The sequence below is a fragment of the Anolis sagrei genome, chromosome 1 (assembly GCF_037176765.1).
Source record: "Anolis sagrei isolate rAnoSag1 chromosome 1, rAnoSag1.mat, whole genome shotgun sequence".
NCBI classification, from domain to species: domain Eukaryota; kingdom Metazoa; phylum Chordata; class Lepidosauria; order Squamata; family Dactyloidae; genus Anolis; species Anolis sagrei.
In genome coordinates this window covers 139520793-139535269 of record NC_090021.1, presented here as the reverse complement: position 1 = coordinate 139535269, position 14477 = coordinate 139520793, and the positions used below count along the sequence as shown (strand labels likewise).

Genomic DNA, 14477 nt, shown 5'->3' with positions numbered 1-14477 from the left:
GCTATTCAGTACCATGGTCAGCATAAGGAAAAGGACTAGTTATGCAACCATAAGATGATCTTCAAATGCTGGGTATGCCGTGGAAAGAAGTGATGGAGGAAATTAATATTATTTTTTTCCATTAAAATGGTCTGAACTAAGTGAGCAGACAAAGCAAAAGACGACCAAACCGGCAGGACACTGGAGTCTAATGACAAGGTAACAGAGTTTATATAAGTTTCATGCACTCCAAAGTAGCCCTAAATGAAGGTGAAAGATGGAAGGATGGCTTGAAGCATGAAGAGCACTATGTTAAGAAAGATACAGGCCATATTTCATCCCATCTCTCGTCGTCGGAGCTTTTCTGATGGGATTCCTACTTACAACGGCACTCCAGTCCGACTGATCCGTAGCACTTCGATGTTCGTTATCGGAGGTGAGGAGCACAACTTCAGTGAGCCACTCAAAAAAAGCAAGAGTACCACCAGCATTGATTCAACTGCCTGTGGACAGATGAAGGAGGAAGAAAGGGCATGGATGTACTCCAAGACTCAAGACTGCTTGCAGTACCTACAAGATCTGTTAGCCTTGCGGAAAAAATACCTCGAGAGCATCAAAGACCTGAAGTTTATGGACAGAGGATCCTCTACATCCACAAAATCATCCAAGAACAAAAAAATGTCACCAGCCCCATCTCATGCACAGTTGTCCAAGGTAAGGATGCTAAACAAACCAGGATCCCACAGTATGCAACAATAATTTAATGATAATTTGCTTAGTGACTTTAGTGCTATGTTTTTGTTTGGTAATGTTATTTTCCTCCGTTAGACCCTTCTTACATGACTGTGTGTTTGTTTGCTCATTTCATTTATACCATGCCTTTCTATAAATGAGCTCAAAACAGGATTCATGACTCTCCCTACTTTATACTTACAATAATCTTGTGAGATATGACAGGGAAAAGAGGATGAGAGAGATGCCAAAATGGGGACTTAAACCTGGATTTTCCCAAGTCCCAATTCACCATTGTACAAAACTCTGGCTGTCAGTGTCAACACAGCTGTCTCTGGCTGTCACATTGCTAACATACAACACCTAAATTTAATGTAAAAAGAGGGCCTCTTTTCCCTGTCTTATGCACCTTCACACACTTAGTTTGAAAGCTGACGACCCTTGTGATAGGATTGCCTCTTATCTTTTGTTCACCCTTTTCGAGCAATCCAAAGGGATGGAAAGTTTGTTTATTTTTTAAAAAATACTTCTAAGTGGTTGACGAGTGAAATATCCCCAGAAGCTCAGGCAAATGACTCAATGGATCTCATGCCAAGAAACTGAACCCATGCCTCTTTCAGCCAATGGCTAAGCATGATTCAGGAATGAAAAACTGTTGGTTTTTTTTTACAAGTTCTTTTGTTGTTTTTTTCCATGGAGAAATTTATTTGTTGTTCATTCGTTCAGTCGTTTCTGATTCTTCGTGACCTCATGGACCAGTCCATGCCAGAGCTCCCTGTCAGCCATCACCACCTCCAGCTCCTTCAAGGTCAATCCAGTCACTTCAAGGATGCCATCCATCCATCTTGCCCTTGGTCGCCCCCTCTTCCTTTTACCTTCCATGTTCCCCAGCATCATTGTCTTCTCTCAGCTTTCCTTTCTTCTCATGATGTGGCCAAAGTACTTCATCTTCCCCTCTAGTATCCTTCCCTCCAATGAGCAGTTGGGCTTTATATCCTGAAGTATGGACTGGTTGGATCTTCTCGCGGTCCAAGGCACTCTCAGAACTTTCCTCCAACACCACAGTTCAAAAGCATCTATCTTTCTTCGCTCAGCCTTCCCTATCGTCCAGCTCTCACATCCATAGGTGACTACGGGGAATACCATTGCTTTAACTATGCGGATCTTCGTTGCCAGTGTGATGTCTCTACTCTTTACTATTTTATCGAAAATCTATTATTTTCCTCTAAATATATGTGTTTTGGACTCTCCCTCTATCTGGATCTATTGGATCCCAGATCTCTTAGACCCCTTCCAGCTGAATAAAATCCCACATTATCTGCTTTGAACTGGAATATATGGCAGTGTGGACTCAAATAATCCAGCTCAAAGCAGATATTGTGGGATTTTCTATCTTGATATTCTGGGTTAGATGGCTGTGTGGAAGGACCCTTAGCTCCCTCCCCCATGATCTATCAATACAAAGAGAGAAAAATAGGAAAGCCTCAGAGCTTATGTGAACCAATCACCTTGCATCACCTTGCATTGCAGGTAAAGAGAAAAACCTTCCCTCTGCCCCACAAAAACAAACCTAATATAGATTTCAGACATGTCAGAGGACACTGCCTTATTTATCCCACTTTTTAAGGGCTGCTACCCAGTTAAACTGTCTAAAGAAATTGTGCCCTGGAGAAAGGAAGGAAGCTCCTTCTGCACAGCTGAATAAAATCCCACATTTTCTGCTTTCAACTGGGATATATGGCAGTATGGATTCAGATGACCCAGTTCAAAGCAGATATTGTGGGATTTTCTGCCTTGATATTCCAGGTTAGATGGCTGTGTGGAAGGGCCCTGAGATTCCAGTATCTCATTTTAGTCCAGGATACTATAAAAACATTTTTCACTCCTGAACCTACATTGCATTTATATATCTGCACAACAACAACATTAATAATCCTTCAGCTTAGGGGTTTTTTTTGTTTTTGGTTTTGGTTTTTTTGGATACTGAAAATGTGGTTGGGCTTCATTTGCATTTGTAAGGTGATACGCTTGCAGTTTCTGATCCGTCTAATTTTAGGAATAGGTGGATTCATATAGCCTTATTAAATCATGAATCTTCTTAAGTCCAGACTTGTTTGTTCTTCCAAATATCCCAGTCCTGAATAATTTTGGCATCCCATGTTTGATCTATTTTCTACTTTCCTCCTTTATCCTCAACTTGGGGCCCTTCCACATTGCTCCTATATCCTAGGATCTGATCCCAGATTATCTGTTTATCACAGGTTATCTGGCAATGAGGACTCATATATTCCAGTTTAAAGCAGATAATCTAGGATCGGCTCCTGCAATAAAGGGCAGTGTGGAAGGGCCATTACTTTGCTGAAGCTGAGTTTAAAGTGCAAGATTTGACTGGACTCCTGTTTACTAAAAAAAAACCCACAGCTACAAACTAACAATTGCTACATATTCATGATCCCTCCTCAGCCTATAGTTTAAGGACTACATAGGGATCTTGAAAGTCTCCTAAACTCCATTTATTAGTAAATAGCTACTGGAATATATAGGGGTCAATTCCCCTGTCCATCGGAAAAGCAGCTGCCTGACGGTCTCATCCACCCCCAGTGTGAGCAATTTCCAACACAAGGGGGATTTTTGGCAGGGGACCTTTTTTTGCCTGCCATGTTGGAGATTGCATGCAGGCAGTTGGAAGGTCAGGCAGATTATTATTACTACTATTTTTGTTGTTATTATTATTTCTTACCCACCTCTTCTCAAAGCTTGAGGCAGGGCACAACAGTTAAAACACATTATAAAATATTATGTAAAATACATATATTAAAACACATTTATATGAATTATTATTATTATTATTATTATTATTATGTATACCCCACTTTTTCTCTCCCCAAGGAGACTCAAAGTGGCTACATACAGACTAAAAGACACAGAACAAAGATTTAAATACAGTAAACACAGGGCACAAGTTTAAAATTTATAGTTAAAGGTTGACTAGCCACTTCATCAGACTAGCGTTTTAAAGCGGGCATCCCCAAATTCTTAGCATCTTCTGCCTCCTGCAAAACTCTGGGAAATATAGTATGGGAAGGGGAGGACCTCTCCAGCTGAGAATTGCAAAAGCCCTGCCCTAAACTACATTTCCCAGAGTTCTGCAAGAGGCAGAAGACACCAAGAAAGTGAGGATCCTAGCTTTAAAATGCTAGTCTGATGAGGCAGTAGGTTGGCTTGCCATAAGAGATAGGTTATGTCTATCTTAAATTCCCACAGCTCATTCAGCTGTCAGAGCTCTTCTGGCAGGTCATTCCACAGATCTCCTGGCAGTTCATTCTTGGGGCAAATGATGGAAATGTCCTTTGGGTAAGGATTGCCAGTCGGGTTCTGGCTGGTTGAGGTAGCCGCTCCCCAGAGGACCTGAATGTCCTAAGCAGCAGATTGTATGGGAGAAGCGCAATCCCATATGTGACCTGGACCCAAACCATGTAGGGCTTAAAAGATCAAAACCAACACATTGTTCTCTCCCCAGGAACTAACTGGCAGCCAGTAGAGTGACTTTAGTATGGGTGAAATAAGCTTACTCCTGGATGTTCCTGTCCCCAATCTGACTGCTGTACTTTGAATCAACTGGAGTTTGTGAACTTGATACAAAGGTAGCCCAATGTAACGCATTGCAGAAGTCCAACCTTGAGGTTTAACAGTGCATGCACAACCATCTTGAGGTCCTCCAAATCTAGGAATGGGTGCAGCTGGCATATTAGCCAAAGCTGATAGTAAGCTCTCCTGACAGTTGCATCTACTGACATTTGGAGAGACATATCCAGGAGCACTCCCAAGCTGCAGACACAGTCTTTCAGGAGGAGTGTAACCCCATCCTGGCTTGGTTGACACACCTCCAGCCTCAGATTAGGACCCTTGATGGCAAGCTCCTCTGTTTTGTCTGAATTCAGTTTTAATTTGTTTTTCTTCATCCAGCCCACTACTTCCTCCAGTCAATTATTCAGAGGAGACACTATCCTTAGCTAAAGCTGTTTCCTCTTGATTGGCAATGTAATGGACCCATTGAACTCAGCAGCTGCTTTCTAGCAAATGGAGTTGGCAGAGTAGGATCATGCTGGAGTTAATTATGTAGCAATGTTGTTAAAGTGTTGTGTAGTAAATAGTGGTTATATATAGTACTCTAGTAGTAGTTTGCATTTAACTCAGTAGGGGGAGTAAAGAGTATTTTTTAATGCTTTGAGGAATATTGGATGTGTTCTCTCTCTCTCTCTCTCTCTCTCTCTCTTGCTCACTCTTGTGATTGGACATTTCTAATATGATACTAGACCACACTGATGCATCAAAGCCCTATTCCACCAGCATCTACTACTTCATTTCCCCCTCTTGGTCATGTGCATGCATATAATGCATGGCATTCTTTACATTTGTTTGCTTTTGAATTTTGTATCTGATTTGGTCTTTTTATTAGAAAGTCTAAAACAATAAGATTATAAAACACTAGCTGTACCTGCCACACGTTGCTGTGACCAACCTTTCCTCCCTCTTTCCTTCCCTCCTTCCTTCCCTTTCTTTCGTTCTCTCCTTTCCTTCTCTTCTTCTTCCCTTCCTTCCCCCCACCTTTTCTTTCCCTTCCTCTTTCTCCCCTTTTTTCCTTCTCTACATATTCTTGGACTGCAACTCCCAGCAGTCCTCCTGATCTATCTATCTCTTTCTAATCTATCTGGAGGATTGCTGGAAGTTGCAGTCCAGGAATAAGAAATTGGAAATATGCAGGGATTGGGATACTCTCAAAGAAATCCAAGGAGAAGAAAGCTTGCAGCATGGAAGCAGTGTATTCGGATCACCTTCCTCTCCTAAAGGGCCTGGTCTAGGGGATGCTGGGAGCTGTAGTCCAGAAGAGAGTGTGGATATGTTATTCTGTGTTTTGTTTGCCAGGGGGAGTAGCTGTTGGGCATGTGCTGTAGTGTCTTTTTGCTTTTTTGGCTTTTAAGCCCCTTCCGCTGTGTTTTTCAGTGTTTTTATGAGTGATGGTCACTCGTTGGCCTGAGAGGTGTATTGTGTCCAAATTTGATGTCAATTCGTCCAGTGGTTTTTGAGTTACGTTGATCCCAGAAACGAACATTACATTTTTATTTTTATATGTGTGTGTATATATATGTGTGTGTGTGTGTGTGTGCTTGCATCTATATATGTGGTTTTGCACATGCACTGTAATGTATTTTTATATTTTGGCTTTTTAAGGCCCTTCCACTGTGTTTTTCAGTGTTTTTATGAGTGATGGTCACTCGTTGGCCTGATAGGTTTGTTGTGTCCAAATTTGGTGTCAGTTCATCCAGTGGTTTTTTGAGTTAGGTTAATCTCACAAACTAAAATTAGATTTTTATTTATATAGATTTAATCCTCACTCAAATGATTGAATACAGTAGCAAACAGCTAACTTGGAAATCCAGATAAATTTAAAAGGAAAACTGCAGCAAAGGATAAAATAATGGTTTGGCCAATTAGCAGAGATAGTTTATTTCTTTCTTTCTTTCTTTCTTTATTTATTTATTTATTTATTTATTATTTGCTTTATTTCTATACTGCGTTTTTCAGCCTAATTAGGCGACTCAATGCGGTTTACACAACGCAGGTTATCACAACAATAAACAGTTAAAAACACATCATACACAACAACAAAATCAACAATTATTATCAATTCATGACGCCTTGATAACAGAGCAAAATCCATTCTCATAATCCTTGTGCCATTCCTATGTTCAATTTTACCGTCTTCCTGTGTTCAAAGTTGTGTCAAAGAACATTGCCAATGCTCTTTCAAATACTGCGGTCCATCGCAAGGCCCTTTTTTGGGTATCTGCAGCCCTAGTCAAGGATGGGAAACAGATGGCCCTTCATGTTTCATTGGGGCTCACTTACAGTAATGTTGGTTCCACAGCCAAGGATGAAAATGTTGGTAGTTGCAATCATACACATCTGGAAGGCCGCATAATTCCCATGCTAGAATAGATCCAATTAAAAATCCCAGCTACAGATGAACCACTGAATCAACAGAATTCAGTGGTTGAGTGAGACTTAGGGCCTTCCACATAGCCTTATATCCCAGAATATCAAGGCAGAAAACCCCACAATATCTGCTTTGAACTGGGTTATATGAGTCCACACTCAGGCAAGGGATTTTCCGCCTTGATGTTCTGGAATACAGGGCTGTGTGGAAAGGCCCTCATTCAAGTTTGAATTCGGAATTGAATTTAGGCCTTTAGATGCTGGAATGTTCACAGAATCTACCTATTCTATCTCGTTTACCTTTAAATTTTGTTCAACAGGTCTCAACAACCAAAAAAGTCTCACAGTTCAGCTCAGAGGTAGCTGAGGCAATTGCTTATTTTGATGCAATTATTGCAGAGCTAGATGCTGAAAGGCACAGAAAAATAATTGTGAGAGATCATCCACATGCAGATGTTGATTTTGATGGTAAGTACACATGTGACATCTTCCAGAGAGGGGATGATTTATACAGTTGTTCACCATTGGATCCTAACAGTGGTACAATCAATGCCAAAATAGGGAGATTATCTTCTGAATTACAGCGCAAATACCCATAACCATACAGATGCAATGGCTTTTCTCTTACACAAAGAGATATTTTAAAATCCTACCTTCCTTCATGGAATAATGGCACTTATTAATCATCCCTTCCAGATATTTAGATAATAATGAGAATGTTGCCTTTTTGACGCAATGAGTTTTCATTCTCTCCAACATCAGATTTAATCTAGTAAAAGGATAGCAGGACTATGACTTCCCAGCAGAGTCATTGTGGCCTTTTCTATCAATTCTAGTGGAGATTTGTAGTGTCCAGTCCTCAGAGTATACAATGTGAACTCAAGGGCTGGATTTAGCCACTTCTTAGGTACAATTCTGTGCCAAGCTTTCTTGACTCTGCAATTTAAGGGAGATGTTGACAAGCTGGAATGTGTCCAAAGGAGGGTGACTAAAATGATCCAGGGTCTGGGGAACAACCCCTAGGAGGAGCGGCTTAAAGAGCTGGACATGTTTAGCCTGCAGAAGAGAAGGCTGAGAGGAGACATGATGAGGGCCATGTATAAATATGTGAAGGGACGTCATAGGGAGGAGGGAACAAGCTTGCTTTCTGCTGTCCTGTAGACTAGGATGCAGAACAATGGCTTCAAACTACAAGAAAGGAGATTCCATCTGAACATTAGGAAGAACTTCCTAACTGTGAGAGCTGTTCAGCAGTGGAACTCTGTGGGGAGGAGGTTACTCCTTTAGAGCAGTGGTTCTCAACCTTCCTAATGCTGTGACCCCTGAATACAGTCCCTCATGTTGTGGTGACCCCCAACCATAACATTGTTTTTGTTGCTACTTCACAACAGTCATTTTACTACTGTTATAAATCATAATGTAAATATCAGATATGCAAGATGTATTTTCATTCACTGGACCAAACTGGGCACAAATACCCAATGCACCCACATGTAAATGCTAGTGGGGTTGGGGGAGGATTGATTTTGTAATTTGGGAGTTGGAGTTGCTGGGATTTGTAGTTCACCTATAATCAAAGAGCATTCTGAACTCCACCAGCAATGGATTTGAACCTAATTAGCCACACAAAACTCCCATGCCCAACGGAAAACACTGGAAGAGTTTGGTGGGCATCGACCTTGAGTTTGGGAGTTGTCGTTCACCTATATCCAGAGAGCACTGTGGACTCACACAATGGTGGATCTGGACCAAAATTGGCACAAATACTCAATATGCGCAAATGTGAACACTGGTGGAGCCTGGGGAAAATAGACCTTGCCTTTTGGGAGTTGTAGTTGCTGGGATTTATAGTTCATTACAATCAAAGAACATTCTGAACTCCAACAATGATAAAATTGGCTCAAACTTCATACATGGAATCCCCATGACCATCAGAAAATACTGTGTTTTCTGATGGTCTTTAGTGACCCCTCTGACACCCCTTCGCGACCCCCTCAGGGGTCCCGATCCCCAGGTTGAGAAACACTGCTTTAGAGGCTTTTAAACAGAGGCTGGGTGGCCATCTGTCGGGGGTGCTTTGAATGCAATTTTCCTACTTCTTGGCAGGGGGTTGGACTCGATGGCCCACAAGGTCTCCTCAAAATCTGTGATAATATGATTCTATAGCTCAGGATTTTAGGACATAAGGATTTATATTTTAGGGGAAGGAACTGGCAAAAACACCTCTGAACACTCTTTGATTAGGAAAATTTATAAAGTCCATGGGGGTCACTGTCAGGTGATAGGCAACTTGAAGGTACACACTCAGGCAAACAAGCAATTGTACTTTCCAAAAGGATTCTGTTGTGTTCTAAGTTTACATTGTGGTGAAAGGTGTCTTGTTTCTAACGGGCGGTTTCTCCTTTCAGTTGTCACTAGCTCAAGGGAACACAGCTTGCACTCCAACTGGATTCTTCGTGCCCCTCGGAGACATTCCCAGGACCCTATACTAGCGGCAAAGACAACAAGCCAATCGGAAAGGAGCAGCCAAGGAAGAACAATCAGCTCCAGAAAGAAATTGCAGAGATACCCAATGTACCTCCCTAAAGCTGTGGAGGGAGCATTCAACACTTTGAAGTTTAAGCCCAAAATGTGCCCAAAAGAACAGCATTGATGCGGAGTGTGGAATCCCTTCCATGCAAGGGCCGCCTAAGCAGTAAAAGTCCTTTCTTCAGACTTGTAGTCTGTTTGTACAGAAGGTTACAATAGTCTTTAGTTCTTGGATGCATGCAGCTCACAGGTTTTTACTTTGATAGTGGACTATTACAATTCCAGTGCAATGCCTTGTAGTCTACAAGAGGCATCATCTGCCCCTCAGTTGCACACACACAACCCATCCTTTTCTAATTGTCCTTGCCACATAAATAGAATATAATAACTCAAGTGTCATGATAATCAATTGGACAATTCCCGTTATGCTGTGAGAGATAGCTAGCCAGCACCTTCTTTGCATGGTCATGCTATTTGTGATTTTCTATAATAATAATAATAATAATAATAATAATAATAATAATAATAATAATAACAACAACAACAACACTTTATTTATATTCCGCCCAAAGGGGACTCAGGGTGGATCAGAGTACACATACACGGCAAACATTCAATGCCGATTTGTATAGACAATACACAGATAGACAGAACAGAAGGTGGTGCCATGATGGAAGGTTGGGCTTGAGTCCAGGGGGTGCTGTTGCTCCATCCTTTATGATGAAGAGCCATCAGGACTTCCTCCTTCCTTTTGGTCACCCAGCATTTTCTGATCTTCTTTCCTTATGGCGTCGTAAAACACCTCCCCTGCTTTTTTAGCGATACCTGATTTCTCTAATCACAGCTAAAGCTGTTTTCGAATTTCTTAGGTAAACAATGAGCTGGGGCTGACAGTTGATAGCTCACGCCAATCCAGGGCTTCGAACTTGCAACCTTTTGGTTGATAGATCTTATAGTTGCTGATGATTTACCAGCTGTGCTAAACCTCTTTATAACATATATGAATGCTTCTTTAGTAGCTGTTTACTAGGTTTATGCAGTTCGGTTGGACCACAATTCATTTTTGGTATCCTAATTTAGTTGGGTACCCGGATCCAATTTCAGGAGCTTCCTGGAATTGGCTTATGGAAAAAAGCAGTTTTTGTCTTGGCAACCAAAATATCTGAGAAGATCCAGCCCATTGGCAGCAATGAGGAACTTACACGGCTCTCCTTTTCAGCATCAGACTTAAGAAACCATCCTTTCCATGATCCTTTCCCTTCTGTCTTTCAAGGAGACCTGGGTTTAAGGCAAAGGTGTAAGAAAACACTGTTCCTAGGATCCTTTCCTTTCTAGTGCCTGCCTCCCTCCCCGCACTCCATGTGTAGCCGAAAGAAACCGAAAGCAGGCATTGTTTGGCCACCACTGTTCTGTTGAGGTGGTGTTGTTATGGACGTTCGAACCAACCAATCCAGATGAATCAGGCCAAGACCATTTTAGAAAAGGGATCCATGCACAGCACTACTATTTAATACCCTCCTGCCTGAGTAATCCTACCTCAGGGATACACATCCAGGACTTTTTTTAATTGCAGAAAGTCTGGGCATTTTTCTTGTGAATCTTTTAAATAAAATCTGTTTGGCTTTTTGTAACCAACTTTTACTGGCATATTTATTTATTTATTTATTTACAGTATTTATATTCTGCCCTTCTCATCCCGAAGGGGCCTCAGGGTGAATGACAATGTACATATACACAGCAAACATTCAATGCCATTTTTGACATACAAGACATACAGACAGATAGAGGCCATTCAGCAGCTCTTCCACTTCGGATCCTCCTGGAGGTTGCTCGATTCGGCCACAGCTGTGACTTCGTCCACTATGACATCGAGCCTTTTTGATCGTAGTATTTCCTCCTTGCTCTTCAGCATTTTTATGGTGTCATAAATTAGCCTCCCCACTTTAAGTGGTGCCTAATTTCTCTACTCACAGCTCACAGCTGTTTTCGAACTGCTTAGGTCGACAGTGAGCTGGGCATTTTTTTTAACAGCTATTTTTTAAACAGCTATTAATAGTTGGGCGCTCAACCCTGACTCGGGCTTCGAACTTGCCACCTTTTGGTCAGCAGTGATTTATTGCAACTGATTAACCAGTTGTGCTACCAGCCGGCCCAGTTCTTATATTTTTGAATTTATGTATACCTTCTTCCTTTGCTGGAGCACAAACAATGACTTTCATGTCAGGGAAACCAGGACTGGAATAAACCCCAAATTTTAAAGAATCTCTCCAAGGTGCTGAGCCTATATTGGCAGTATAGAAGTCACTAGGCGCCATTGAATATATACAAAATATCTTCAGGTTTATCCATACCTACCAATTCATGTAGAAAAAAGTAAAGATTCAAGAAAGAATTACTAAATTTGTTTCAAAATCTCAAAGTATATCTTTTTTCTCAAATTAAGGCCAGAAGGCATAAGAGCAATGGGGCCTTTTAATAACTATCTATCACAGTAGGCAATTGGTTGGAAGTAAGAAATTGTTATTTGTAAATTTGACTCAGTTTACTATTATGTTATTATGTTATTTACAAGAAGGGGCATATTATTATGCTCCTTCTACTTTTGAAAGTAATGCATTACAGACAATGATGATATTGTCACATGCTACTTCCAAGCTGTGCTCAAATCTGTAAATGGTGCCATGTAGGGCAGCTCCTCTGAAACAGATCTTTTGCCTGCCTCAGATAGAACAAAATTGTCCCTAACTACCTGATTGCAAGCTATTTAAGGCTTTCAGGTTGAATTATCTTTGAAAATCAACAGGTAATCTAACAGTGAAGATCCTTTAACACAAGCGATGTATGTTCACCAAAGCAATTTCAGTTTGGCAACCTTATCATCACATTCTGAACCAGCTGGAATTTCTGGCCCAGCCTTCAAGGTGGACCTTCAGTATAATACACTGCAGTGCTCCAACCTCACCCTTCTCACAAGAATTAGGAAGAAAATTATGATCTTTTTCATGATCCTATTTTAGTCCTATTTTCAAGGGTTTTTGTATTTTCACTGAATGAACCACACTTTGGCATACAAGAGATGGGGATGCTGGAAAACTGAAATAGCAATCATTATCACCAAATATACACAGAGCGGCAGCAAGAGAATACTTTTGGTGCGTTGTGAAACCAATGTTCACAGTACCCAAGAGCCTATTTAATAAACACCCGATGCAGACTTCACAGAAGAAGACAGATAATGTAGTTGTTAATTGGAATTTACATAAGACAGATTCACGACTACCATGGGGTTTGTTTCTCAAGGGAAGAAAAAGTTTGAAATCCACAAAAACACAGTATGAAACAAATGGTTTCGAGATGTACTGTGAAGTTCCTCTGCATGGTCAACAGCTTCATAGCATTTCTCCCTGTCTTTCATTTCAATTTGTCAAGTCTGGCAAATGTTCGATTCTGATCTCAGGATTAAATATTTGCTTATTCCATTCTCACATGTAAGCAAGACTTGTATCAAAAGTTTTGCATTTCTTTTTTGGTTACAAAAGTTTTGTAACCCTTGAGATGACAAGGGGGTTTGTGCATTCTAGGGCCCCTCTTACAATGCCCTGAATCTCAAGATCTGATCCAGGTTATCTGCTTTGAACTGGATTACATGAGTCTCCACTGCCAGATAATCTGGGATAAGAAGATAATCTGGGATCAGATCCTAGGATATAGGGCAATGTAAAAGGAGCCTATGATATGCTCCCACTGGTTCATCACAGAACCTCCCTGGAAGACCTAGAAAATTCCTATAGAGGATACCTCTCTAGGGATGTTCTAGATCAGGTGTCCTCAAACTTTTCAAACAGAGGGCCAGGTCATAGTCCCTCAAACCAGGCCCGTAGCCAGGATTTCGTTTCTGGGGGGGGGGGGGGGGGGCTGAATTTTTTTCAGGGTTTTTTTTGAGGGGGCCTGAGGTTTTTTTGGGGGGGGGGCTGAGTCTGAGTGAAAGAGGGTCTAGCCTAGCAAACCTTTTGCATCATTACCCCAATACCCCTATGCATATGGGATATATTGAGTATGGTGATCAGATCATGATATGAATAAACATAACAGTTTAAGTAATGCACCAGTAAGGCCTTTTCGTGAACCACCATGAGAATTTCGGGGGGGGGGGGGGCTGAAGCCCCTCAAGCCCCCCCCCCCCCCCCCTCCGGCTACATGCCTGCCTCAAACTGTTGGAGGGCTGGATTATAATTTGAAAAAAGCATGAAGGAATTCCTATGCACACTGCACATATCTTATTTGTAGTGCAAAAAATACTTAAAAACAATACAATAATTAAAATAAAGAACAATCTTAACCATGTGGGCTCGTAGGGGAGGAGGCGGTCGCGCAGACAGGCAGGTCCTGAACCGTTTTCTCGACTGTGGTCCCCCACCTGTGGAACTTACTTCCCACTGAGGTAAGATCAGCTCCATCCCTCCTGTAATTTAGGAAGAAATTGAAGTTGTAGTTCTGGGACCAAGCTTTTGGACAACAGACATGGAATTCGATATGGAATTGACTGGAATGATGATACGGCTATTAATACTGTTTTTTACTGTTTTAATGAATGTTTTACTTATTGTTTTAATTGTTATTATATTGCTCTGTTATATATAGTGGCATCGAATTGCTACCAAATGTAAGCTATCCTGAGTCCCCCTTCGGGGGTTGAGAAGGAACGGGATAGAAATATTGAAAATAAATAAATAAAAATAAATAAGGTCAGTGCTTTATTTCCATCGTTCATTACATACTATAAGGAGGCCAATTATTTTAGTAATCCCCAACCCTGAGCATTCTAATTTTATATTCTTCAGAGATTCAATGCACAGTATTCCTTGTGGACAATCCTGGTCTCTGTTCACAGGACATTTAATGGTCAGCTATGTAGCCACATCTTAGCTCAGAACAACTACCAGCTTTAGAAACAGTCTGCTGTGCCCAGTTTAAGGCATCAGTATTATGGTAAGAAAGCATTTTTTTCTTCTTGTCCTGAATTGGGAACTGTAGAAAACTATGGGGAGGGGAAAGGCAGCCAGCATTTTTATAGTGTTTTTCATAGTATATGGGTCTTTCCCCTCCGCTCAAAGTCAGCTAATGAAATTGATCTACAGTAAATCCACGAGAGTACAAAGAAACTACTTCTTAATATAAGGCATAATTACTTTGGAAAGTTTGCTGCTGAAAAGTGGGTTGAATGCATTGGGTTAGATGGC

At 41.1% G+C, this 14477-nt stretch overlaps 1 protein-coding gene across 1 annotated transcript; it reads left to right on the top strand.

The window, feature by feature from the left end:
• Positions 1-276: 276 nt before the first annotated feature.
• On the top strand, positions 277-9361 carry C1H13orf42 (chromosome 1 C13orf42 homolog). The gene is made up of 3 exons (XM_060771033.2): positions 277-693; positions 7029-7176; positions 9117-9361. Exons 1-3 carry the CDS (start codon positions 277-279, stop codon positions 9359-9361), a joined length of 810 nt encoding a protein of 269 aa, XP_060627016.2.
• The last annotated feature ends 5116 nt before the right edge of the window (positions 9362-14477 follow it).

Excerpts from the sequence above, each read along its gene's own strand:
- C1H13orf42 (XM_060771033.2), top strand. The coding sequence starts at position 277 with ATGAAGAGCACTATGTTAAGAAAGATACAGGCCATATTTCATCCCATC. Across the intron at positions 694-7,028 it reads CTCATGCACAGTTGTCCAAG|GTCTCAACAACCAAAAAAGT; the intron begins GTAAGGATGCTA and ends TTTGTTCAACAG. Across the intron at positions 7,177-9,116 it reads TGCAGATGTTGATTTTGATG|TTGTCACTAGCTCAAGGGAA; the intron begins GTAAGTACACAT and ends TTCTCCTTTCAG.